Raw genomic sequence first — 26,762 nt, 5'->3', positions numbered from 1 at the left:
CCTGCTGCTGCATTGCTGTGAATTCCCTTGTAAAAGTTAGAGGAATATGGAGCATCCGGTTATTTGCAAGTGTTTTAAAAGAAAAGAGGCCCATTTGAGCGAAGGACAGGGTAATATAATATCATATTTATAATATAAATAAGGCGCTGGATCACTTGCGCAGTCATGTCTCTATCACGCATTTTGGAAGCGAACAGGTTAAAAAGAAAATAGACAAGTCTAGGTCATGAATTAATTATTTTGAATATTTAATATTACCCTGTCCATCGCTCAAATGGGCCTCGTGTCGGAAAGTGTATATATGAAGAGTTCAGATGCAAAAGCCTCTATAAGTGCCATCTGAAATTTTCTTCTAGAATGATCATTTTTATCAAGCTCGTATATTTAAATTCAGTAATTTCACTTAAATGGCAATGAAAATTACCTATTAATTGTCATTTAAGTGAAATTGCTGAACTTAAATATACAAGCTTGATAAAAATGATCATTCTAGAAGAAAATTTCAGATGGCACTTAGAGGCTTTTGCATCTGAACTCTTCATATATATGTGTGTGTGTGTGTGTGTGTGTGTGTGTGTGTGTGTGTGTGTGTGTGTGTGTGTGTGTGTGTGTGTGTGTGTGTGTGTGTGTATGTGTGTGTGTGTGTGTGGGATGAAATGAAAGTTTCTAGAGGTTAATGAAACGATTAAACTACTATGTAATACTGAAAATAATGTATAATGGGGCTAAAATTAGCTACTCCTGTTAAATGCCTCATTTCACTAGTAGATCTGAAAAAATATTTCACTGGATATGCACTTTTTAAATGCAATCACTGACAATACTCTAATAAATTGAAGACAATAGACAATGATTTATAACTTTGAAATTGTAAAAACTTTTAATACTAATTTATAACATTTAAAATGTGTATTATAATCAGTGTCACTGATCACAACAAAAATGTTTTGTGTCCAACACAATTCAGAATTTTCAGAAAAATGTAATTATGAGTATTTGTGTGCTGGTGTCACCACTGCCTCGTGCATGTGGGACCAGAACCACAGTTTCAGTAAATATGCACAAAAAAAAGTATTTCCAGGTAATTGCACTCTTACTGTCACTGACACTAATTATAAGTGCATGATGATTATTGGTGGGTTTTCACTGCAAAACAGCAAAAAATATTGCGCGCAGCAAATTAAAAAAACAAACAAAAAAAATACCCGTGCAAATCCTGGAGGGACTGATGAATCAGCCGAAATATGTTTTTCTTGAAATCTAGTGTTTCTGTGATGGGTGGCTTCATGGGTAGAGGATGGGTTAGGCCATAGATATCACTAACCTGAAATAAAACCAATGCAAGTCTATGCAATTTCCTCACAAACAAACATGTGTGTGTGCGCGTGTGTGTGCACATGGGTGTGTGTGCACATGGGTGTGTGTGTGTGGTTTGTGAGATCTGTTTTGCAGTTTACTTAAACCACAAGGCTAAAGGTGTTCACAAGGTGTTTTTGTGAGTGTTTAGCATGACAGAAGCATCTCTTATAGTTTTAAACACTCAAATAAATGTTTTAAACGTGAAAGAAGGGCTAAAAACACTCTTGAAAGTTGGGTGCTATTCAGCTTTTTGGGTTTCGTTTTTCTCAGAGAGTATTTTCTGTGCGATGTGTTAAAGTTAATTGTGAGAATTCTGAAGTTTAAATTTGACACGTGGACTTTTGAGGTGAGAGTTTTACAGGAAACCCTTTATTTTTAGGGCTAAGAGCAGCGACTCAACAAGTGACAGTCGGCCAGTTAATGTGTGTTTGTGTGAGTGTGTTTTTGAGCCTTGTGTGCTCAGTGTGCCAGGAAACTGAACCACAGAGCCGGAAGTGAAACTAGCTCGCCGTAGTCTCACGAACTCAGCCTCTCGAGCTTTGAGTGCTTTACTACACGCTAGTAGTTTACACTCAGCAAAACGGCTTTAACCCTTCTCCTTCGCCTCCACTTCACTCGTTGCTTTTATTCATGAAGCTTTTTTTTGTGCGTATATCATGTGACTCGATGCATTAAAATTGTTATGTAGAAAACATACACACCAGATTTTTATGATTTTATAGGGTTTAGGTTTCATTGACACAAATATTAAGATATTTGAGAACTATTAAAATGAATAGTCTGAATATTCCTAAATAAATAGAGCATATCATTAGTGATTTGAACAAACCACAAACACCAAGTAATAAACTCGAGTAACATCAGCGAGTAATATTATATAATTATAAGTCATATGTCTTGTTAAGGAGAGATGTGTTGGATTTTTCACATGTTGGATGATTTTATTTTTATAGTTTTATAGTCTTCTTGTATTCATTTAGTTATAGTTTTGTATTTTTTTTTCTGAGATTAATATCCTAAAGTTGACAAAAATGTCTTGTAAAGCACAAAAAATGATAGCTTGAAAGCTATGAATTGAGATGAACAAGCTGTAATTTGACTCTCGAGACTTGCCCAATTATAGACACTGAATAGATTATGTCACATATTCTTTGCATCATCACATGCTCTGATTGGCTAATCCCACTTTTGCAGTGCATCATTCATTGCTTTTAGCATCTGCATTTCTTCATCAAACAAACGGTTATGTTTAATCGTGAATATGAATTAATGTGTGCATGTTAATGTCGACCCTGTGTAGGCAAAGGTTCGGGAGCTGGAGGACAAATGCCGCAGTCAGAGCGAACAGTTTGGGATGCTGTCACAGGAACTGGATAAGTTTCGGGTTCAGGCCTCAAAGATCGACCTGTCGGGCTCCGGCCTGCTGTCCAGCTCCAGTCTGACCCAGCTGACCAATGGGCTCGGCCTGCCCGGTGAGACTGGTATGCTAAATTAACCCTTGTGCTGTGTTGAAAATCCTTCACCTAATTAAAAATGACTGGCTTTATTATGCTACAATATCACCAAATATTGGATTCAATCCTTTTGGCATCTTGTTTTCTTTCAATAACCACAGGTTTTTACAGAGCCACCAAAGGGACCATTTCACCCCCAAAAAAATTCTATGTATACTGTCTATAATCTATTTACTTCGTGCATCGCTGAGAGTATGGATGTGTATCAATAAATGTGCAATGTATTTGCTCAAAATGTGGCTTTCGTTAGGGCGGTATATCTCTAATATCACGGCCTTATGTCCGTTTCAACGCATCCTCTGTGACGGGCGAGAAACCGTGCCGTAAAATGGCAATGAACGCAATACGGCTGTGTCCATTGTCCTATTGGCCAAACATTTAAAAAATCTTACCAACCCCAAACTTCTGAACGGTAGTCTGTCCGGCTAAAAATAAAGTCGCTGTTCTTTAAATAGGCAAATGCTTATCAAGATTGGATCATTATTGCAGAGATTATTATGTTTCTAGCATGTTATATTCGGTGTTCCGGGTCAAAAATGACTGGCCTTTTAACTTGCTTATACGCTGATTTCACGCAGCCGCCATTTTGAAATCGAAAGTGAGGCTCCGGTGGGAAGAACACCGGAAGTAAAGATAAACAACAATGCCTTGGATAACCAACCTGAAGCTGCTGCCGTGATTTACACTATTGGATGTTAATATCCAATATAGGATATGTATATAGTTCATTCCTGCTTCGTTTCTTACATTCTGAATTATATATAAAAAATATATTTTATTTATAAATGAATTTCACAGTATATAGTCTAAAGTATGAAAGAAATGTTTGTACATTTTTAGAATTGACACAACATCATTAAACACAACAATACGCCATCGCATTCACGACTCTCCTGTGATTAAAGGCGACACTTCCGGTTTTCTTCCCACCGGAGCCTCGCTTTCGATTTCAAAATAACGGCTGCGTGAAATCAGCGTATAAATCTCTCACCAAATATTGGATTCAATCCTTTTGGCAGCTTGTTTTCCTTCAATAACCACAGGTTTTTACAGAGCCGCTAAAGCAGTGGTCTCTCAAGCTCAGTTCCTGGAGGGCCACAGCTCTATCCAACCAACTCCAGCTCACACATGCTTGAAAGTTTCTAGTGATCCTGAAGACCTTGATTAGCTGGATCAGGTGTGTTTGATTAGGGTTGGAGCGAAACTGTGGCCATCCAGGAATTGAGTTTGAGACCACTGCCCTAAAGGGACCTTTGCAAAAATAAAAAAAATACAGAAACTTTTTGCTAATAGGCTACAATGCTAAATCAATACCGTGATCTATCAAATATGTGTACAATAACAATCCTATGTGACGGGCGAGAAACCATGCCGTAAATTGGGCTGATGACGCAATATGGCCGTGTGCATTGTCCTATTGGCCAAAAATTTAAACAATTTTACCAACCCCCAAACTTCTGAACGTTAGTCTGCCTGGCCAAAAATAAAGTCGCTGTTCTTTAAATAAGCAAATGCTTAAGAGTCCATGATTGGCTCATTATTGAAGAGATTATGATGTTTCTAGCATGTTATATGTTCTTCTAACTCCAACTGTTGGAGTGTGTAGCTATTCATTTATTAAACAACCATGTAGGAAGAATATCATGGCCATATTCCAGGATGACAATGTCAAGATTCATCAGGCTCAGATTGTGAAAGAATGGTTGGGAAGGGCATGAAGAATCATTTTCACACATGAATCCAAAGTTTAAATTCTTTGAAAGTCTTTGGGGATGTGCTGGAGGAGACTTTACAGAGTGCTGGACTCTTGCATTGGCAATACAAGATCTTGAGCAAAAAAATGATGCACCTCTTGATGGAAACAAATGTTGTGATATTATTTCCTTCAGTTGAGGTGCATTCATTTTTGCTTAAGATCTTGTAAATTCAATTTTCTATCATAATGCATGCTAAGTTTGCCTACACACTACAGTATGTTGCCATAGAATTAGGCCAAAACAAGGTATCTTATAAGGTTATCGTTGTATTGCTGCTGTCTACCTTCTAGTCAAGTCAAGTCAGCTTTATTTATACAGCGCTTTTTACAACACAGAGTGTTTCAAAGCAGCTTTACAGAGATAACAGGAGAATAATGCAACAAAGTTTGTTTCTAGAAGAAAATAGCGTCACAGTCCAGCTTAAGTGAGTTCAGTGATGGTTCATTTCTGTTGTAAAAAAGTTAATTTATATATATAGCCGGTCTGGAGAAAACCGTGATGTCATCGTCCAGCTCAGTTCAGCTCTCATATAATGTTGTCAATGCAGGCAGATCAATAATATTGTTGATTATTAGATTAAATTTAATTTAATTAAAAGCAACTTTTGTGTCAGGATCAGACCTTATGATGCTGTATAATGCTGTCTAGGTTGGCAGCTCACTAGGTTTCGGAACGCAGCCCGAGTTCTGTATGTGTAAGAGATCCATAAGTGGACTCCGTCTGCATTATCCCCTCTTTTTCCAGGCACAAATTCTTCATGGGAAGACATCGCCTTCTGGAGTTTGGAGGGTAATGAAGCCCTCTGTGATGCCTCTGAGCCTGGTACTATTGAACTTGGTCTTCTTCTAGGCTGTGTTTGTCTTGAATGGAAGACGTCACGTGTCTGCCTGCATGAATAACACATGGAGTGTGACTGTGGGCAGAAGTGGTCACATCCATGATGAGTTTGTAACACGATCTGTCCTGAGCTAGAGCTGGGCGATATGAAAGTATATAACCTGAGAAACAAATCGATCATACCGCCCTGCCCTATCCTGAACCATAAAATAATCCTCTATGTGATGTTGTAGACGTTCTGTGTATTGACGATGGTACTGTTTGCAGCTCTCACCTTGTTAATGTGAGGTTTGTATTGGTATTTGTCATATGAATATGATCACTTACATAATTGGTAGGACGTTGCATGTCTCTTAGCTTTGTGAGGATTTCATTGGCTGCTTTATTCTGATGGACCAATCAGAATTCACCGTGGTGATCTGCTGTCCCTGACAGCTGCTTCTTGACTATGTTCAGAATGGTATACTACTATAGTACTTGCACTATGTTGATGATAATTGGACACTTAATAAATTAAGCGTGCAATCTAGTGAGGTCATGTTGCAAAAGTGTGACATACTATTGCATGAAATGGCATACTGTTTCACGTACTAGTTTTAAAGTCCCCCTGCAGTCAATAATTTAATCTCTTAAAACTCATCTTTGTCAAAATTACATATTTAAAAATTTTCATGCCTTAAAATAGCATGATTGTAACTACACCCTTGCTAAATTTTGTATACGCGGATCTATGAATATGCAAATTATCCCCGCCTCCACTCACTCACTCCTGATCCACTTAGTCAGCTTTACTGTAGTAAACGCTACACAATGGCAAGTGGAAATTTCGTTTTAATTCGGCCATATATGTTTGAAGCAGAAACTGATTCAGAGGAAGAGTTGAATTATACAGTCCATGTATCAGAATGGTTATGAATTTTATGTATCGATCTCTACAACGTCTGACAAATAAAGATAACTGATATTATTAGCCTTAAACAGCTAATAATGTGCTGCTAATGTTCCACAAACCATGTTCCCGTTCGTCATCTCAGTCTACCTTCTAAAAATCTTCTTTGCTTTGAACATCATAGAAAGTCAGTGGAGAAAGGCATATCATAACATTGTAATATATATTATATAGCCTACATAATTCACCCGCTATATGTACCCAATTTATCCTGTCCCCTCTTAAAGGGATACTCCACTTTTTGGGGAAATAGGCTCATTTTACAACTCCCCCAGAGTTAAACAGTTGAGTCTTACCGTTTTCGAATGCATTCAGCCGATCTCCGGGTCTGGGGGTACCACTTTTAGCATAGCTTAGCATAGATCATTGAATCGGACAGGACCATTAGCATCTCTCTCAAAAAAATTACCAAAGAGTTTCGATATTTTTCCTATTTAAATCTTGACTCTTCTGTAGTTACATCGTGTCCTAAGACCGAGAGAAAATGAAAAGTTGCATATTTTCTAGGCTGATATGGCTAGGAACTATACTCTCATTCCTGCGTAATAATCAAGAAACTTTGCTGCCGTACCATGAGTCCAGCAGGCGTAATGATATGACGCAGCGCCTGAAAATAGGTCTAATAGATTAGACAAACTTAGTCCCGGTCACGTTGGAATTTACCGAGCTGGGGACTATTTTCAGGCGCTGCGTCATATCATTACGCCTGCTGGACTCATGGTACGGCAGCAAACGTTCTTGATTATTACGCAGGAATGAGAGTTTAGTTCCTAGCCATATCAGCCTAGAAAATCGCAACTTTACATTTTCTGTCGGTCTTAGTACACGATGTAACTACAGAAGAGTCAAGTTTTAAACAGGAAAAATATCGAAACTCTTTGGTCATTTTTTTTGAGAGAGATGCTAATGGTCCTGTCCGATTCAATGATCTATGCTAAGCTATGCTAAAAGTGGTACCGCCAGACCCGGAGATCGGCTGAATGGATTCGAAAACGGTAAAACTCAACTGTTTAACTCTGGGGGAGTTGTAAAATGAGCCTATTTCCCAAAAAAAGTGGAGTATCCCTTTAAAGGTGTTCTTGTGCTCAATGATAGGAACAGGAACACGCTCGTGACAGGATTGGTCACATGTTTGTGAATGAAGGAAACAGGAGCGTCTTTGGTTCACTGCAGTTTTAAGGAGAAAATACTCAGCAATGGTGTCGACTTATGAATTTGCACATGGTTTGTCTTAAAGCATATTAAAAACACCACATAGACACATAAACAACATTAAAAGCTGATTTTCTCCACTGGGGGTCTTTAAAAACAGTACTGTATGCAGTATGTACTACACAGTCTACTGTATGTACTCCATTCTGAATCCCAGCATAGTCCTAATCTTCTACTGTATATGTGGATGCATTATTACATGTTTATCATGCAAATCTAACGGCATGTTTAGATGTTATCACGCCTAGAAAGCACTTTTGATTAATTCTGATTAATCCACTGCAATACAAGGAAGTCGTTTTAAAGTTGCTGATGGAAATGCTCAGTGAAATGTCTGAATGGCTCAGATTGCCATTCATTTTAAAGCAGGCGAGCGATGAATGAATGCAAGCAGAGGTGAAGGATGTGCACTATGACCGGCATGTCGATCACAGGGTGACTAGAGTCACCAATACACACAGATAAATCAGACAGAGACATAAACACATGCTTGTGAACTCTCAAAGCATTATGTGCACACATACATATACACGTTGAACTGTTTTTTTGAGAACATACCTTGTATGCAGGGCCTAAAATTAACACTCGCCAAGTGCCAAATGCGGGGAAAAATTGGTGTTGGCGAGTATATGAAATATTTGTTAGAGTTTCTAGCAATGCAATATTACAGTATAAAAGCATGAATGTGAACAATGCTTTGGGACGGTTAACAGGCTAGCGCTGCATCGTCACGAAAGTTGAAGCCAATTGAAATATTCAAGCGCAAGAAGACGTGAAAGGGAACTCAATTCTTTACTCGCTGTGTGGACGTTTTCTTTGCACAAACATCCCAAAAAAAGAAAGAAAACACACGCGTGTCATTATATTGGATCCATGCAGCTTTCCTGTAGTTCAAACAGTAGAGCGTTGGCGCTTGCAACGCCATGGTCATGGGTTCGATTCCCAGGGAAAGCAAGAACTGATAAGAATGTAAATGTGTACCTTGAAATGCAATGTAAATGTAATGTTCCTGCTGCCGTCTCTATAATAACGTTAATCAAAAGACAAAGAGAAAATTCACTTGCTGTTCTTGACTGAATAACTTTTGTAACTTTAATAAGGATTGACCTACGTTTAATTTATACAGTGAAGAGTATGCAGTATTTTACGTTTGATCACTTTTTTTTTAATGATTAAAGCAGTGACCATTGGCAGGTGTGGCAAGAAGTTAGTTTGAGGCCCTGCTCGTATGTGTTCCATTGAAGAAAGTCAGTCATACTGGTTGCATTTCCCTACACTCACTGCATGCTCTCCTCTGTCTCTGGTAGATGTGGCTGCGGTCTTGCGGACGGGCTCTACTCCACATGCGGCCGAACTGTCCCGTCCCGAGCGCTCACCGACCACCAAACATCGAGAGCTGCCTGCCATCAGCGTGAAGTCCGGCTCCACGTCCAGTCCCAGATCTGAGACCACGCACCTCTCGCCCAAATCCGCTGGCTCTCGCCCAGCCAGTCCCCGAAAGTCCAGCCCTACACATGAGGTGAGAGAAACTACACCACTACACACACAACTAAAACCAGCACAATGAATTTATAGAAATTTAAATAAAATACATTTTAAATAAATTTTTATTTTAAAAAATAAAACATTTCATTTCAGTTAGTTGCTCATGTTATTTAAATAAAATTAATAAAAACTAAATAGACCTATAAAAAAAACGAAAAAGAACAAAATTATTAAAACCTTAAAATTAAAATATAATTCAAAATAATTTGAAAATATTTGAAAATATATCAAAAAAAATAATATTAATAAATGCTATAATAGTATATTGATGATACTAAAATAACACTGCTAACAAGTTCATATCTTTACTGGTGTCGGAATAAACTGGGACTTTTTATGTCTTAAACGGCTAAATAAAAAAAGTTACAAACTTAGACACACAGTTATTTCTTTCACTCCACTTTTTTGTGCAGGATTATCTAGAATGCAGATCATGTGTTGAGTTCTTTCTGGGTTGAAATTGATGAATGACAGGGTTGAGTGTGCCTTCAAGCTGTGAAGTTAAAAACTGGTCCCGGGTCAGAGTTCAGACGCTCTCCGGCGGCGCGCGTGCAGCTGTCTAAAGCTGATATTCAGTGAGATAATCCTGTGCAGTGCTGGATTATGAAGGTCGTAGTAGTTGTAAGTGATTATCCATAAAAGGTTTTACCCTTTAGCTATAAATACTGCTTGCATGGGTCAGTTTACTTCTTACTCACAGCATCACTATATTTAGATGATTTCAGATGCTGACACTGCAGGTTTACTAAGGGACAGACCTGTTGTTATCATTATTATTTACTAATAAACGTTCTACATGTGGTGCATAATGTGAGATGCTGGTATTTGCCAGTGGTGACATGCATAAGTAAATAAGTGCAATGTATGCATAGTTTTTAGATTAGTTGAATTGTCTTTTTGAGTTTTGCTCATGGTTTTTGAGGATGAGGGTGTTATGCAATCTGTCCATCCTGACATCTTTGTAATTAGATGCACTATATGGACAAAAGTTTTGGCACTCAGCTTTTAATTCTTGAATTCAGGTGTTTCAATCAGGCCCTGTTTACTCCTGGTATTAAGATGCGTTTTGGTCTATCGGATCACAAGTAGACGAGCGAGACACATTCCCGTTTACTCCTGGTGTTTTAATCCGTCTCTTTTGTCCACTTTTGACCACTTCTGTCCTGATTTCTTCGAGGGGAGGGTCTACGGACGGGTAAATGTATGGCCTTTTTCAGAAATAAGCTTGTGCAATTTACACATGAACGCGACCGGAGACGACATACGGAGAGCATCAGCTTTCGTTTCTGCTCTGACAGCAGCAAGACCAGTCGAACACTGTGAGTGTGTGTTAGAAATCAGGAATGGTGAGAGAACATTGTGCTTGGTATGTTTTTCATCTTCAAACCAAACTTGGGTCTCCAGCCGACAAAGTTTAAATCGCGTCTGGCTAACATGCTTCCCATGGTGTTTACATGAGGTCAGTAGGCGGAGAGAAGACAGTCTTTTGTTGGCTGATCGAACACATTCGACCACATGAGGATCTATACCACGAAAGCAATCCGGTTGAATGTGTTTTAAACTACCTCTGGAAAGCTCAAAACGTTTTAGACCCTGTATACACCTGTATTTAGCGTGGTCCACTTGTGATCCAAATGACAAAAACGCTTCTTAATGCCAGGTGTAAACAGGGCCTCAGATCCATTGCCACAGGTGTATAAAATCACCTTTAAAATCACCTTCATGACTAGTGGTGCAACGGATCATCATTGATCCGTGATCCGTTCGGATCAATATCTTCGGTTCGGCACTCACGTGATCCGCGGATTGATTTATGAAAAAAAAGTTGTGCGCACAGCGTGGTCATGGCGAGCGTTATGAACCGCCGAGAGCGTGACGCCTCATTCGCGCCGCAAAACCTCCAGACGTGCGTAAACGCGTCTTTACATTGACTTCACATTGAAATCACTCGCGCCAGACACTCTATTCGCGTTTGGTGTGAACGCAGCATGGGTGACGGCGAGAGAGAGAGAGAGAGAAAGAGTGCCTGCGAGTGCGAGCGAGCAAGGTAATACGTTGTCAAATATGTTTAAACTTAAATGAACTACATATACAAGTAGTTATGTCTCTTTGTATTAATTTGTCCTGTTATTGACATAGGCCTAATGCGCGTCATTGACAAAATGCGCAACCAGATGTTCGAATAATTCGAATATGTGTTTTTTAGAGGGAATATTCGAACGTCATTTTTGAGCAATTTTGGCCCTGTCCCAAATGGAACCCTAAGCACTCGCGGTCTTCCTCTGAGTCCGCACTTTCGCGACGTAATGCCGCTTTGACTGTCGGGAAGAAGTCTGCTGCGCAGTCCGCATCAGCGCGGGCTCGGCAAAAGTGCGCATCAAGGCCGTAAATCGACCACATGGGGGCGGTCGCGAGCACCCTTCTGAGATCTAAAAATGACAAATGGGACACACTGCGGTCTCGCGGACTTGACGGACACGCGCACGCGGCAGCCATTGTAAGTCCACAAGACCGAAAGTGCACATGAAGTGTGCCATTTGGGACAGGGCCTTTGACAGCCCTATATGACAGTGGAAACACATAAAGCATTGGTCCATGTTTAAAGGAAGGAGATGCCTTTTTATGTTGCACTTTAAGTTGTTTTTCATTAATTATGTTAAAAAGAAGATATTATGCCTTGTGCACTTTAAGTTGATTTTATATATTTTAATTTAATAATTTAAAAGTGTTAATAAAATTTTTTTTTTTTTTTTTTGCTGATCCGAAAAATTATCCGATCCGTGACTCTGATCCGAGAAACGATCCGAACCGTGAGTTTTTTGATCCGTTGCACCCCTATTCATGACTGCATTGTACCAGCTGTAAGTTTGGTGGAGGGGGGATGATGGTGTGGGGTTGTTTTTCAGGGGTTGTGCTCCTTTACTTACAGTGAAGGGAAATCTTAATGCATTAGCATACCAAGACATTTTGGACAATGCTATGCTTCTATCTTTGATGGAACTGTTTGGGAAAGGCCCTTTTCTGTTCTAGCATGACTGAACCCCAGTGCACAAAGCAAGGTCCATTAAAGGGGTGGTATAATGCCCTTTTCACAAAATGTAAAATATGTCCCCAGAGTGTGTGTGTGAAGTTTTAGCTCAAAATACCCCACAGATATTTTTATATAGCATGTTAAAATTGAGGGTGAGCAAAAACACACCGTTTTGTGTGTGTTCCTTTAAATGCAAATGAGCTGCTGCTCCCGGCACAGGGGGCGGAGCTTCAACAGCTTGCACTCACACAGACATGCACTGAAAATTGCAAAAACTTTTAGCTTTTTATGTTCAAACCGGAGTCAGACAATGATGGAGAGACTCAAGAAGAAGTGACAACATGTAGAAGCAACAGGACATTTCTGAATGGTTAGATGATGAATTTATGAAGCTGATGTGTAGTTATCTTCTAGTCATTGATTAGCATATTCTGTCTTGATAATCTATAAATCGTGTTCAGGGGGCGGGGTTTATGTAAATTCTAGGGTTGGTGATGTCACTAACCCGGGAGGAATGTGGTGTAGTCTCTACCAGCCGTTTGTTGTAGTCCTTAAAAAGCCATTTCTTTAAAAGCAAATATCTCCCTTTGCTTTGAACTTTGAGCGTTGTAACTTTGCAGATGTTGTTTATGCTCAAACAGCAACATTACACACTAACTAAAGCTAGAGAAGTGAAATCATAATCCTACCTATGCACAATTATATGGTTAGTTGCATTATATTATTTGCATATAGCAGTGTTTTTCCCTGCTGTAACTCATTTGTGACATTTCAAGACCCACAAGTTGAGAATTACTGGTTTAGATTAAAACGGGTTTAACGTGCCAAAGAAGAGGTCAACTTTGTTTTAGATCCAAATCACAATACCAAATTCATTCATTTTTCATATTTCAATCATCCATTTAATATTTAATTAATCTCATATTGAGTATTTGTGTGTGTGTGTTTCAGGTGGACACTGCTAGTGAAGTTGAGGAGCTGGATATTGACGTTTCTCCAGCGCCGTATTCGGTCAGTAAAGGAGCAGCTAAACTCCAGGTCTTCATTGCACGTTACAGGTAAACACCATTAGACTTATTTAATGATTTCTGCTTTCAGCATCTACTAAACTGCCACAAGCATCGAACAGATTACATACTTTAAATGTTGGCCTGTTTTTATTTCTAAATGCAGCTACAATCCCTATGATGGTCCTAATGATAACCCGGAGGTTGAGTTGCCCCTCACAGCGGGAGAGTACATTTACGTGTATGGAGACATGGATGATGACGGCTTCTATGAGGGTGAGTTTATTCATTGATTTTTTTTATAAGATAAATGAGACCAAATTAAATGATCAAAATTCCCAGTAGATGCTGTAAATGCACTGAATAAAAAACAGACCTCAGTTTTTTTATTATTTTGAACTAGCATTAGCTGTTGAAATAATTTTTAACTAGACTAGTGAAGTGTGTAGAATTTTTTTAAATTAATTTGTATAAAAAAAAAAGTATTAATTATTTTTAATAGATACTAAAAGGTTTTCATAAATATGTATATATATGTATGTATGTGTGTGTTCGAATGTGTAGGTGTATGTATGTGTGCATGTATGTATGTGTGCGTGTACTATATGTATGTGTGTGTGTATGTCTGTGTGCGTGCGTGTATGTCTGTGTGCGTGTATGTCTGTGTGCATGTATGTCTGTGTGCGTATATGTCTGTGGGTGTGTATGTCTGTGTGCGTGTATGCATGTGTGTATGTAAGTATGTGTGCGTGTGTGTGTGCATGTATGTATGTGTGCGTGTACTATATGTATGTGTGTGTATGTCTGTGTGCGTGTATGTCTGTGTGCGTGTATGTCTGTGTGCGTGTATGTCTGTGTGCGTGTATGTCTGTGGGTGTGTATGTCTGTGGGTGTGTATGTCTGTGGGTGTGTATGTCTGTGGGTGTGTATGTCTGTGGGTGTGTATGTCTGTGGGTGTGTATGTCTGTGGGTGTGTGTAAGTATGTGGGCGTGTGTGTGCGTGTATGTGTGTTTAAGTATGTGTGCATTTATGTATGTGTAAGGATGTGTGCATATATGTTTGTGTGGGTGCATGTGTGTGTGTGTGCGTGTAACTGTGCATGTATGTATGTATGCTTGCATGCATGTATGTACATGTATGTATGTATGTATGTATGCATGTGTGTGTGTGTGTGTATTTACACTATGTGTACTAAAAGGTCATAACCAACTACTCAACACACTCTAGCATTGTGGTAGTGAGTTTACCTCTGAAAATGTAAAAAATCTAATTTACTATTCAATTTCTAAAAATCTACTTTAAATTTCCTTCATCAACACTACCGTACCTATAACTAACACTATTGTGTTAAACCATTTAGGCGAGCTGATGGATGGTAGAAGAGGCCTCGTTCCCTCCAACTTTGTGGAGCGTGTGTCGGACGACGACTTCATGAGCTCACACCCTCACCAGGCTGGCGATGTGTCCCATAATTCCTTCCAGGAGAGCAGCTTTCACAGCGGCAGTGAGCGGCTGCATCAACATCACTTACGTTTCGCCCACAGCACCTCCGAGAGGACGGAGACCTCCGCGACAGCCTCAGCTCCCGGTGACAATGCCAAAGCCAACCCCACTAACCCTGCCCTGGCCGTCCCGCTCACCAACGGCTTAGACTTGGATCTAGAGGAGGTGGGGGTGGACACTGTGCCTTACCCCCGCAAGCTAACACTAATCAAGCAGCTAGCCAAGAGTATCATCATTGGCTGGGAGTCTCCGCTAGTCCCGTCCGGCTGGGGTTCAGTGTTTAGCTATAATGTCTACGTGGACCACGAATTGCGGATCAACGTGCCATTTGGTACCCAAACGAAGGCTGTTCTGGAGAGGCTGGATTTAGCACAGAAAGCATATCGGATTGCAGTGCAGAGTCTGACAGAGCGCGGGAACTCGGACCAGCTGCGTTGCAGTATCCTCGTTGGGCGGGACGTGTGCGTGGCGCCGACTCAACTGCGCGTCGAACGTGTAACGGCTACCTCGGCCAGCCTGACCTGGCTACCTAGCAACAGTAACTACGTGCACATTGTGTCTTTGAATGACGAAGAGTGTGAGCTGGTAAAGGCGGGATGCTATTCACTGTGCCTCAGTAACCTCACACCCAACCTGAATTACAGCGTTAAAGTGGAGGCCAGGCCGCACCGCACAGCCTGGGAACTACCGCCGGAGTGCCGAGAACGCAAAACCGCAGTGACCTCTTTCACAACCCTGACTGCAGGTGAGAAGCAAAGATGAGACCGGAAACTAGTGTATAGTAGAGGTCGACCGAAATGGGTTTTTTCAGGCCGATGCCGATCTTTTGAAATCTGGGTCGGCCGATGGCCGATTAATGCTGCCGATTTATTTTGGCCGATATGTGCTTGTTTTTAACCTCTATTTGAAAGATAAAATGTAACACAAATAATTACTTAAGATAGACAAAATTTCTCAACAAAAACATTTATTGAACACTTGACCAATCTGCACTTGTACACTTAAATTAAAAGTCTACAGTAGGGGTGGAACGGTACACTGAAGTCACGGTTCGGTTCATACCTCGGTTCAGACATCACGGTTCGGTACGAGTTCGCTACAATGGAGGGAAAAGCAAAACAAAAGTGCAGAAGGCGTGTGCATGTCTCAGGCTGGACCACCAAAGGAAAATAAATTACTCAAGCCTTGTATTTTTAAAATAAGTTTTATTAATAAAGTAAAGGCATAGAACCAGTTTATTTGTAGTGCACTGACAATAGTTTTATATAATTAGTTTATTAATTAAATTAATAAAAAGACAAAAAGACTTTGAGATATGTTTGGTAATTGTACCTGAATGAATTGAAAATTAATTTGCTACATTTCAGATTAATATATTTGTTTTCCTTAAAATTTGTATTAACAGTAACTTAAACACTTTGCAGTTTGAATGATGTCCTGTATAAACAAAATGACGGAGTATGTTTTTATGTTTCCACTGTTCGATCGCGCCTGCGCCTCACACACACACACACACACACACAAATAAGTAAACACTTTGCGACTTTTCGATCGCGCCCGCGCCTCTCTCTCTCTCTCTCTCTCTCTCTCTCTCTCTCTCACACAACATATTCCAGTATTGCAATCTTCACATCGCAGCCTGCTTCAGAGCATAGACAGTATATAAACGCTTCAGAGCTAAGGTGGGGCTACAGATTAGGTGTCCCTAAAGAACTCGCGTATCTAACAATAGTTCCGCATTACATTAATTAATTTGCACGCGAGTTTTATTTATTTTTTATAGTGTGTATTCTCCGTGTAAATTTATGCACCCAACCGTGACGTCCGTACCATTTCGGTTCAATACGAATACATGTACCGTTCCACCCCAAGTCTACAGTGAAATACAGTCACACTTTACACTGTTTGGCCAGCATTTTAACCGTGTTTAATCCAGCTACTAGCTAACGGTATGCTAAAGATAGCTGCTGACTAGCCTCACGTGCAGCGAAGCGATGTTTCTGTTATTCTAACGTCCGTTTTCAGAGCATCCAAGAGAAGCACAGGCATAACAGTAGCACCGAAATGAAGCACAGAAATCCGCGTTGATATTCGGTCCGGTAGATAACGGTCGTTAAGGCACCAGCACCGGGTCTGTCTGTAGCTACCCAACCCTAGCAACGACGACGCTAGCAAAGCCAGCCCTTCACTAGCCTATAGTGCGTTGGTCTCTTTTTTTATTACTTATTTCAAAATTTAATCCTTACAGTTTTCTCCAAGGAATTTAGCTCCTTCCTTAAGCACTGGATGAGGTCTGCTCACTCTGCTGGAAAATGACTCTAGGGGCAGCGTGCGTCGAACACGTGTTCCACAACAACAACAACACTAGGCTGCCCACAGATGCGCCTGCGTAATAATCGGCTTGATATACTTGGATATTGGCCGATGCCGATTATGTTGAAAAATGCAAAAAATCGGCCGATTAATCGTCCGACCGATTAATCGGTTGACCTCTAGTGTATAGGGGCTTTCGCACCGGGTAGTTCTAGGAACTATAAGAACTAGCCACCAGGGTGGTTACCCGAGAACTAATGGTTCTTAGGAACGTTTTCCTGGTTGCATTCGTACCACCAGTAGGAACTCTGATGTAATGTAAGCTGCGCTTGTTGTTGGGACTTTTATTTTGACGGTGCTCCGGACTTTTATTTTGAACGTCAGCCAGAGCCTGAAGACACAGTGCTCGCATTATCCATGTTCATTAGTTTACGATCTGTCTAACAGTCCTGTCTAATACGTTATACATTCACATGCGTTTGGCCAATCAGCGTACACTAACATCCCTGATAGTTCCTATAGTGCTGGTTTAGACCCAACTCTGAAGTAGGAGCTAAATAAGTTCCTCCAGGTGGAGTTCTTAGAACTAAAATCATTCCTAGTTCCTGTGGTGCGAACACGCCAAAATCCGGGTACTTCCACCAATAGTTCTAGGAACTATGAAAAGATTCCTCCGGTGCGAAAGCCCCTTATGTATATGGTACTCAACCAGAATACTCTATGGTACTCTACCGCGGCACCGACAAATGCATTTTCAGCTTTTGACTGCTAAATTGCGCTTTAACCATAGACTTCTACAAGTTATCAGGCAAACGTATAAAAGCAAATTTTTGCGAGTAGCAGTCAACCTTTCATTGCCAATGGGCTAGAATTGACATTTGCAGTCGGAGAACCTATAAGATAAACTGTAGTTAAATTCTGCAATGAAACAGAAGTTATGGTTGAAATAGTTGATAATATAATAAAAAATATTATGTTGACATATATCCAAGTGAAACAGCTATTCAAACAAGAAAAAATGTGGGGCGGGGCTTGATTTTGTCTATTGGGAATTGATTGGATGGTTGTGGTTTGCTATTGGTGGATCTCATGTGAGTGACAGGTTGTCCCGCCCTCGCCATCAGAGAAGAGAAGAGATGTCGCTGCAAAAGGGAGGGAAGTTAGTTTGCAATGCACAATTTAAAATGATGTGCACAGATAAATCATTCATAATAATAAACACTGCAGTATTCCATTAAAATACAAGAATTTCATGGTGACTTCATATTCACAAATAATTCTTATTCACAGGAGCAAATTTGGCAGTACTTTATTTTACAGTCCAGTTCCCCATGTACACACTATGTAGTATGTGTTTGACCCTGAACCTAACCCTAACCCATGTAGTTGCCTTATATTAACCAGTGCTTTTTTTGGTAAGTGCACGTAATTGAGCTTACGTGTATGCGCTTGTTAGAATTCAAGCAGCATAGTAGATGTCAAGACTTATATGTTATATGTTAAGCGGTGGTTATTGGCATTTTGGTTGACTGCCTACTTTACTAGTATATGAAGTATATGGAATGCTTCTACTGTAGCTATTTTTATGCATTTCAGAATATATCAGGATGTAATTCATAATATAAACGGCATAATGCATTGGCATAAACTAAAGAGTTTAAAAAATAAGAGTGGTTGAAGATTAGAGATTGGAGTTTTTTTTTTTTTTATTGGAATAGCATTCACTGATGAAACGCTCACAATAAGACCGGGAACAACATGTATTAAGAAAGAGTCAATTTTTAGTTTTAGTTAACTTCAACATTTCTAGGTTTGAACTTTGACCCTTTGCTTTGTCCCCTAGGTCCTCCTGATGCTCCTCTGGATGTGCAGTTGGAGCAGGGCCCGTCTCCGGGAATAGCTCAGATCAGCTGGCTGCCTGTTACTATAGATGCTGCCGGGACGTCCAATGGTGTCCGAGTCACTGGCTACACCATCTATGCTGACAAGAAGAAGGTGAATGACTGTTACCAATTTGCATAATCTTAACAAAATAACAAAGAGAATCTTTAAGTGCTCATCATATATGTTCCTTCTTCAATAGTTTAAAGTCCTCCTTAAAATGGCAGTGAACAGTCTCAAAAACGCGGTTTGAAATCACTGGTGTTTCTGACGTCACAAACTACCTTGTAACCAATCAGGTCAATGAGTGATCGTCAACGATCGATCTCTGAGCTGCTGTGAGTGAGTGGAGGCGGGACTCATTTGCATATTCATAGAACCGCGCATACTAAATGAGGCAGGGGTGTAGAGTTATATTCAAGCTATTTTAAGGCATGAAAAAAAAAAAATTCACGGAAAAACCGCTTAAATATGTCATTTTGGTGATCAAAGATGAGTTTTTAGGGATAAAATTATTGACTACAGGAGGACTTTAATAGTGTGCACTTCATAAATGTCCAGAGTAAGCAGAGCTTAAATCTTGATGTTACTCAAATTTAAATTCACAAATGAATTTCCGTTATTTCAGAGTGTTCATCGTGACTTAACTATTGCTTCTGTCTTCAGGTATTAGAGGTGTCGTCGCCCACAGCAGGCAGCGTTCTGATTGGTCCATCTCAGATCCAGACGTTACAGGCGGCCCATGAGCTCACCGTCCGAACCATGTCAGCTTTTGGCGAGTCGGTGGACTCATTGTCGGTGAATGTGCCCGCCAAATTGCCTGCCATCATGTCCGGTGCCTCATTGCCTCAATGCCAGTCTTTGCCAGCTACCGCCAGTGTCCTCATGGCCAGTGCCAATCCAGACCCTGCTGTTTGTGCCACATCTCTCTCTGCTGCCAAAATGCCCATTCTGCCACACGCTGCTACACTAGACGAGCACACCATTGGTCCTGTTCGGGGAGTCTATGTCAACACGCCCAAAGCAGTCACTTGTGAGGTGCCTCCTTCTCCTGCGTCCTATGCAGAAGCCTGGGCAAACCCAACATCAACTGCAGCGCTGACGACTACAATGGCAGCACAAGAAGCACTGTCACTATGTGCCTCACGTACTAACTCAACGGTGGGTCTCAACTAAATTTCTGCTTGTCTACAGTTTTAGTCACTGCTCTGTGCAAGTAGTCATTTAGCAAACACTTTCAGAGCCTACATTTTTTTTGTAAACTTATGCGTTTATTTATCCTGTGGGACACAAAAAAAAGTATGTGTATGTATGCTGTTGAGATCTAAAAATGACAAAAAAGCCACACCAAATTTATCATAAAAGTAAACAGTAGTGTTACATAATGAACAGAGCATTTTTCACTGTAACTCTGTGGCGTCTCCTCATGCCCTATTTATAAATAGTCAAACTCGAAAGAGGTTTGAGAACTACAGAGGAAGTAAGACTTAAGTTTTATAAACCATGTAATATAATGCCCTCAGTTAATTTTGTTGTTTGTAAAATAGCCAGGACATACCACTTTTTTCAGATCAGATTTTTGGTTAAGACCAGTAATCTTTTGAAACCCTGCTCTAAGCTTTAGCCACTGCATTTGGTCCTACTCGACCCACTTCTATTTCGATTCGAATGGGTCTCTCTGGCATGGGAGGCATGCACGCTAAAGACCACAGCCTTTAGTGTCAGTCGCAAGCACACCTCTGGAGGCCTCTTTAGTTTTACACTCACAAGCACACCTCTAGAGGCCTCTTTAGTTTTACACTTACAGCTCTTACTAGCTTGCCTCCATTACACTAACCCCTCTAAACCTTACTCCCATCCGGGTCACGGCACCAAATGTAACCGGTTCCACTCGACCCGCTCCGATCGGGATTTGAACTGGCGTCTCCGGCATAGGCTCGCAAACAAAGACGCTAAAGGACCGCAGCCTCTAGAGTCAATCGCTAGCATGCCTTTTGAGGCCAGGGGAGTGACTTTTACACACACTGCTCTTACTAGCTTGCCTCTGTTGCACTCACTCTCATACAGGTCACGGCACCAAATGTAACTGGTCCTACTCAACGCGCTCGCCTCCATTACACATTAACCCAATTTCATGTAGAGTATAATGTAGAACTGTTTCAGTTTATATATATTGTCTGTGTGCAGAGATATTGGATGTAAAGTTTCTCTTTAGGGTTGGGAATGAGTATTTTATCTGTTATCTGAGTAGTAAAAGTGTTATCCATCAACAGGTGAGTGTATCTGCACCCATGGTCACACCTGCACCTGTGGTCATGCCTGTGCCTGTTGCCACACCAACATCCATGGCTGTATCTGCTCCCTTGAACACACCAGTACACATGCCAGTGTCCATGACAGTGCTAGGTCCTGTGGTTGTGCCAGCACCTGCCACCATGCCTGTGCCCATTCCTGTACCTGTTGGTGTACCTGCATCAGTGCAAGTGCAGTCCAGTGTGGCCCCTACAGCGCTTAACCCCAGCAGAGAGACAGACAGCCCAGGAGTCCAACGTTCTGTTGCCTCCCTCTCCGAATTCCTGGAGGACCCCCGTGCCAAACTTCATACACCGCCACCAATTTACACATCCCCCAAAGTTAACATCCCAGGAAAGGACCCTCTTAATATCCCGGATACGCACCCACTGAGGCCTGCCAATCCATCGCCTTTTGAGTCAGAGCCTGAGGAGGACAGGGAAAACACCAGGCTTGTGTCCATGGAGGAGTTCCTGCAGCCTGTACCTCAACCTCGTATGAAGGTCAGTTTCCAAACCAAATCAGGAGACCATATGTGTACCTGTGCAATTAAGATCATTTTATACTGCACTCTTTTTGAATATCTTTCTTTCAGGGCTAATCTTGATATACAAATTTATTCCATCAGAGAAACACCTTTTGATGCATGAACTGTGTGTCTTGTTACTCTTATGTGTTACTCTATGTGTTGTGCTAGTTCACTGGTGTCCAGATCTGCTCCTGGAGGGCCACTGCCCTGCAAAGTTTAGCTCCAACCCCAATTAAACACACCTGAAACGGCTTATCAAGGTCTTTGGAATTACTTGAAACTTCCGGACAGGTGTGTTGGAGCAAGTTGGAATTAAACTCTGCATGAAGGTGGCCCTCCTGGAATGAACACTCCTGACTTAGAGTCTCAGAAACCTGTTGAAATTGTTGTATCTTTTGTACTCTATCAGGTATATGCTGGTGGTCTTTTAGACCCTCCCCCAGACTATCATGGGGAGAGCAGTCGGTCTGATCTGTCAGACATACTGGAGGAAGAAGAGGAAGATCTGTACTCTGAGACTATCACTGACGTCCCCTCCAGAGGTTACGGTACAGCTCATACGGGAAGGGTATGTACATGCACATGAACACGTAGTATTCCTCAGTGAACCTTTGGACAAAATGTTGAGTCCTTCTGCAACGTGGCAAGTTCTGATTGGCTGTAATTGTGCCGTGTTATACAGCATTTTTACTTTTGGTGTGGACAGGCAGATTACTCAAGTAGAAACTTGTTAGGATACAAAGTTAGCCATACTTTTATGTTCTTTCTGTTTTTATATTTCCTCTGTTGCATTTTAATTTTCTTGTTTCTTTTTCTTGTTTTCTTCTATTTTCAACTTTTGACACCAAACAAAACCAACCTTTGTCCTCATCTGCATGTTTTCAATCTATCGCCTTGTCCTTTCCTATTTCTAAAACAACCCCAGTGTGAAATGTGGGAAACTGATAGTGATGAAGAAATTTTGGAGAGGATTATAAAGCTCCCCCCTCAGGTCTACCACAACAAACATCTCTTCAGCATCCCAGAAGTCACGGAAGAGGAAGACAACACCGAATCAGAATCCTATACTAGACGTTCCCCAGGCCGGACTGATTCAGGCAAGGGCCACCAGAGTGGACGCGAGGGTCGCCGACATTCTCCCTTCCACCAAAATCATGGACATAAAACTGAATCTGAATCGCCCGTAGTGAGGTACAAAGGGACAGCACCAGTCAGGACTAGACCCAGAGTGCACTATGCTGACACAGTGGACACCATCAACTATCAGGATGAAGAGGAGGAGGTGGAGTTGGACTCTGATAGTAGCCTGTACGCTGGGCCTAGTTCTGGAAGTGTGGGTGTGCGCCGCACACCACACAAAGGACATGGCGATCGACTCAGGAGAGAGGCCTTACTCCGTAGCCAGCTGTCTTCAGATCTCTCTGGCATTTTGGCATCTTCAGGAACAGGGCAGGGACCGTATTTAGTTAGCAAGACCGTACACCGTGTGAAGTCGCCCACTGGACCCTCGACAGAGATTGACGTAGAGTATGGAACTGATAATGATGAGGAGCAACAGCTGTTTGACCCTGGAGAAGTGGTGTTAGACCAGATGAGCTCTGAGTGGTGGGTGGAGGGTGGTAATAATGAGTACCACAACCTGCCCCTGACATGCAGATCCCAGCCAGAGCTGCCCCCAAGCAACCGCTCATGGGTGGGTTGTCCTCTGTCCATCTGTCTCCTGCTGTATCTTGAGACGCTCTCTTTGAGAAACCTGCCCATCCCTTTAGGAGATGGCTGAAACCTTTTGCGTCCTAAAAGCGAAGATGAGCGCTGGTTTGCACCCACATCATTTGCTATTCTTATCAGTTCCCTGTAGCTTAACTTTTCCAACTTGCAGTATCATAGTTGGAGGGCTTAGAATGTGTTCTTGAATTTAGCAATGACAATCTTAAGAAATTGAGCAATTCTGGTTCTAGTTCCACTTAATGATTTCATTAAGTTTCCTTTTAGTAATTTTGAGAAAAAGTGGACAGTATTATTGCATTCACTACCTTAGCACCTCTGATATGTGTATTGCATGTTAAGTTGTTAAGGAAGATTGCAGGAAGGAAGTTGTTAAGGAAGAACGTTACAGAACTGTTAATGTAACTGAAAGTCTGAACGAAACCAAACGTCCGTTCTGAATAAGACGTGGTTCTCGATTCCAAACTCTACATGGAGTTAGCATTTCAAATGCATTAATTTACCACATATGATGTTAAGTGGTTATTGTGCTACATGGGATTCCACCAAGTACACAGTGACTCCCCAACACTAATTTTACTGTGGATGCAAAAGGTTTAAGCCTGTACATCTTGTTCCTTGCGTTTGGTTGTGTACCCTACACCCTTTGTCCCAGTCTCTAGTCAAGGCATCCTCATATTTGTAGATGTGTAGCTGACAGCACTGCTCTATGTATTTGTCCTACATCTTACTGTACTCTTTCCAGTGTTTAGTCAGAATGTTGCTATGCTAAGGCCTTGGCTTTCCATTACCGCTCAACAGGTTTACTTGCTCTAGTGCATCTCCTTTCCTTGATATTAATGGGATGCTTCTTGCCCCACATGTTGTCAAGATTGTCCAGAGACTGCTTAAGCGGTTAAAGCAAAGACTGGACAATATAGATGTGCCGTGTGAAACTGTATGTTGTACCTGCTAAAGGGATCTCCTTGTTGTTCTTATAATTCCTCTGTGTTGTTATGAAGAACAACCTTAAGTGCTGCTGCTTTTTATCTGGAATCAAATGTTGCTTAAACAATAGTTTTTACGTGTCAGTGTGTGTGTGTTTCAGGGCTCCAGGCTAATTGCTGATTCAACAAAAACGTTTGCATCACTTGCATCAATCTACAGTCTTTGCCATTAGGCATAGACACCAAATATTCATAGACACACTTCATATTGTGAAATTATGTGGCTTCTTTAAATACTCTAGAAAGGTGCTCAAACACAGATACAAATACTTGGCCAATGCAATCGCAGTCAGTTGTAAATAGCTAGATAGTTTGAAGCTAGAATAGTTTTGTAGACAATGTTTCAGATCTTTTGGTTAGCAGGTGGTAAGCTAAGTAAATTTCACACTGGAAGACGGACTACTGCAGTTGTTCCAAATGCAAGCTTGGCAATTCATATATTTTGGACTGTTATTTGCCAAGTAAAAAGTATAACTTGGCCCCTTTATTAGCAGCAAGTTGCTCACAAGTGATTGTTCTAGTCTGGAGCCCCTAGTGTTCATATGTGGTATTACATGCAGTTTGTGTGATGGTGCTGTCATCCCACTGTGATGTTAGTCAGTGATTGTTTCCCACCATTGTCATCATCTAACTAACTGTTTGTTTCTCTTACATTAGGAGGCAGCTGGAAGAGAAGATCCAGGTGCGACGTGGTGCGATGTCACTCAAAAATCAGCACGCTCTGAAATTAGACTGCATAGAGGTGAGACTCTCTCACTTCCCTCTCTCTCACTATAGAAGCAGATTAACTCTAGACAGCTTGTCATGACACAGGAGGAATTGACAACTATGAAAATAGCTTCCGGGATAATACCTGACCACTGTCTACTGCATACAGCTCTCTTTTAGATCACATCCATCTCAGACTCTTCCCAACCCACCCAGCTTTAGACTGCCCTTCTTCTCCAAATGTACTTTCAACCATACCCACATGTGTGTCTGCCCAATCTAAATTGGGACGACTTTTGTTCCTAGATAAAACTAATAAGTATTGTTTTCTTGGATTGATTTATTGCTCATTCGTAGGGTTATTGATTTGATTAAACCTAAACCTAGGCACATAAATTGCCTAGGAACTCGCTTGTTGAGATGATCAGATGCACATTTTATTTGATTTAAAACCCACAAATTTGCATTGGTGGAGAGTCAAGCCATGTCTAGTGACCATAATAGCATAGAGATTTTGACGTGGACAACTAATATACACTTTTACTATATTTTACAACATTTTTACTACATTTTTTTTATCTGTTTCCTTTGACGACATCCCCAAAATGAGGTTTTCCCAAAGGTAGCTAAGTTTTTTCTGGATATTTGCCCTCAAATGTGACTCACAGAGGTTGTGGAATGACCTCTTTTCTTTGCCCTGCCCTTGATTGTTGCTACAGATGGTCTTGATCCTCACTAATGAGATGAGCACATCTCACTGCTGGAGCTTAACACGAACACGACAGACACCCATTACCACCACTGATCATGCATCTCTGTTTTACACTGTATTCCTTACCCCGCCCCCTTCCAACTCAACGATCCTAATGAATTCAGGGTGCTGACCCTCGACCTCTTGACCTTGAGTCCGGCTGTCAGACTCCAAAGTACAGAACAGCAGTTTTATTTTGCATACATGTCCAATATATAGGGGGGGGATTTGTGTTTGCTTTACATTTATTTACAGTTTGCATTTTCATTTATTTATTTAGTAGACACTTGGGTGACTTAAATTAAGACATTTGTATCTACAGTCTCCTACAGTTGAATCAATTCATGTAGTAATCGATCGATTGGCACAATTGAATCTGAGCTGCTTATCAATATCAGTAAAAAACCTTATTAAAAATTGAGCACCAATAATGATGGAGCATATTCAAATGATTTCTGAAGGATAATGTTACACTGAAGATTGGAGTAAGGATGCTTAAAATTCAGCTTTGATCCCAGGAATAAATTGCATTACGTAGAAAACAGTTCTGTATAAATATTTCTGAATTGTACTGTTTTTAATGTATTTTTCATTACATAAATGCAGCCTTGGTGAGCCTAAGAAAAATCTTTCAAAAACATTACAAAAACTCAATTACTCCCAACTTTTGACCAGTCATGTAGTTTTAATCTGTTCCATAAGAACATTATTCAAAATCACAAAGTTTGTTGGTATCTGAATAGACATTGGTGTGTCTTTCTCTCTTCCTGTCGCTCTCACTCTGTGTCACTCATGTGCGCACGTTTCTCTAGCGGCTCATGGCGGCTTAGGATCAGGAGGTTTTAGTATGATTACCTCACTT

General features: G+C 40.9%; 2 protein-coding genes across 3 annotated transcripts in view; both read left to right on the top strand.

Annotated features, from left to right (window-relative positions):
• tspoap1 (TSPO associated protein 1) overlaps nt 1-26,762 on the top strand; it is a 137,155-nt gene that overhangs the window by 90,985 nt on the left and 19,408 nt on the right. Inside the window, exons 16-26 of one of the 2 annotated variants that reach the window (XM_082171204.1) lie at nt 2,660-2,831; nt 5,375-5,452; nt 8,936-9,147; nt 13,156-13,262; nt 13,378-13,487; nt 14,573-15,460; nt 18,872-19,023; nt 19,576-20,070; nt 21,183-21,704; nt 22,140-22,298; nt 25,099-25,183. In XM_082171204.1, the coding sequence (XP_082027330.1) occupies nt 2,660-2,831; nt 5,375-5,452; nt 8,936-9,147; nt 13,156-13,262; nt 13,378-13,487; nt 14,573-15,460; nt 18,872-19,023; nt 19,576-20,070; nt 21,183-21,704; nt 22,140-22,298; nt 25,099-25,183 (2,980 nt within the window). Of the gene's footprint in view, nt 1-2,659; nt 2,841-5,374; nt 5,453-8,935; nt 9,148-13,155; nt 13,263-13,377; nt 13,488-14,572; nt 15,461-18,871; nt 19,024-19,575; nt 20,071-21,182; nt 21,705-22,139; nt 22,299-25,098; nt 25,184-26,762 lie in introns of both variants that reach the window. The other variant, XM_082171205.1, reaches the window with a different exon arrangement.
• On the top strand, nt 22,327-25,092 carry LOC309499809 (uncharacterized protein). Its single transcript, XM_082171297.1, has one exon. It carries the CDS (start codon nt 22,488-22,490, stop codon nt 23,508-23,510), a length of 1,023 nt encoding a protein of 340 aa, XP_082027423.1. The 5' UTR covers nt 22,327-22,487; the 3' UTR covers nt 23,511-25,092.

The sequence above is a fragment of the Leuciscus leuciscus genome (genome assembly GCF_965113295.1).
Source record: "Leuciscus leuciscus genome assembly, chromosome: 5".
Lineage (NCBI taxonomy): Eukaryota > Metazoa > Chordata > Actinopteri > Cypriniformes > Leuciscidae > Leuciscus > Leuciscus leuciscus.
The sequence above is the reverse complement of the archived record's forward strand: the minus strand, read 5'-3'. Positions and strand labels throughout refer to the sequence as shown.

What these genes read in the sequence shown, in the direction of transcription:
- LOC309499809 (XM_082171297.1), top strand. Translation starts at nt 22,488, where the DNA reads ATGTTCTTTCTGTTTTTATATTTCCTCTGTTGCATTTTAATTTTCTTG.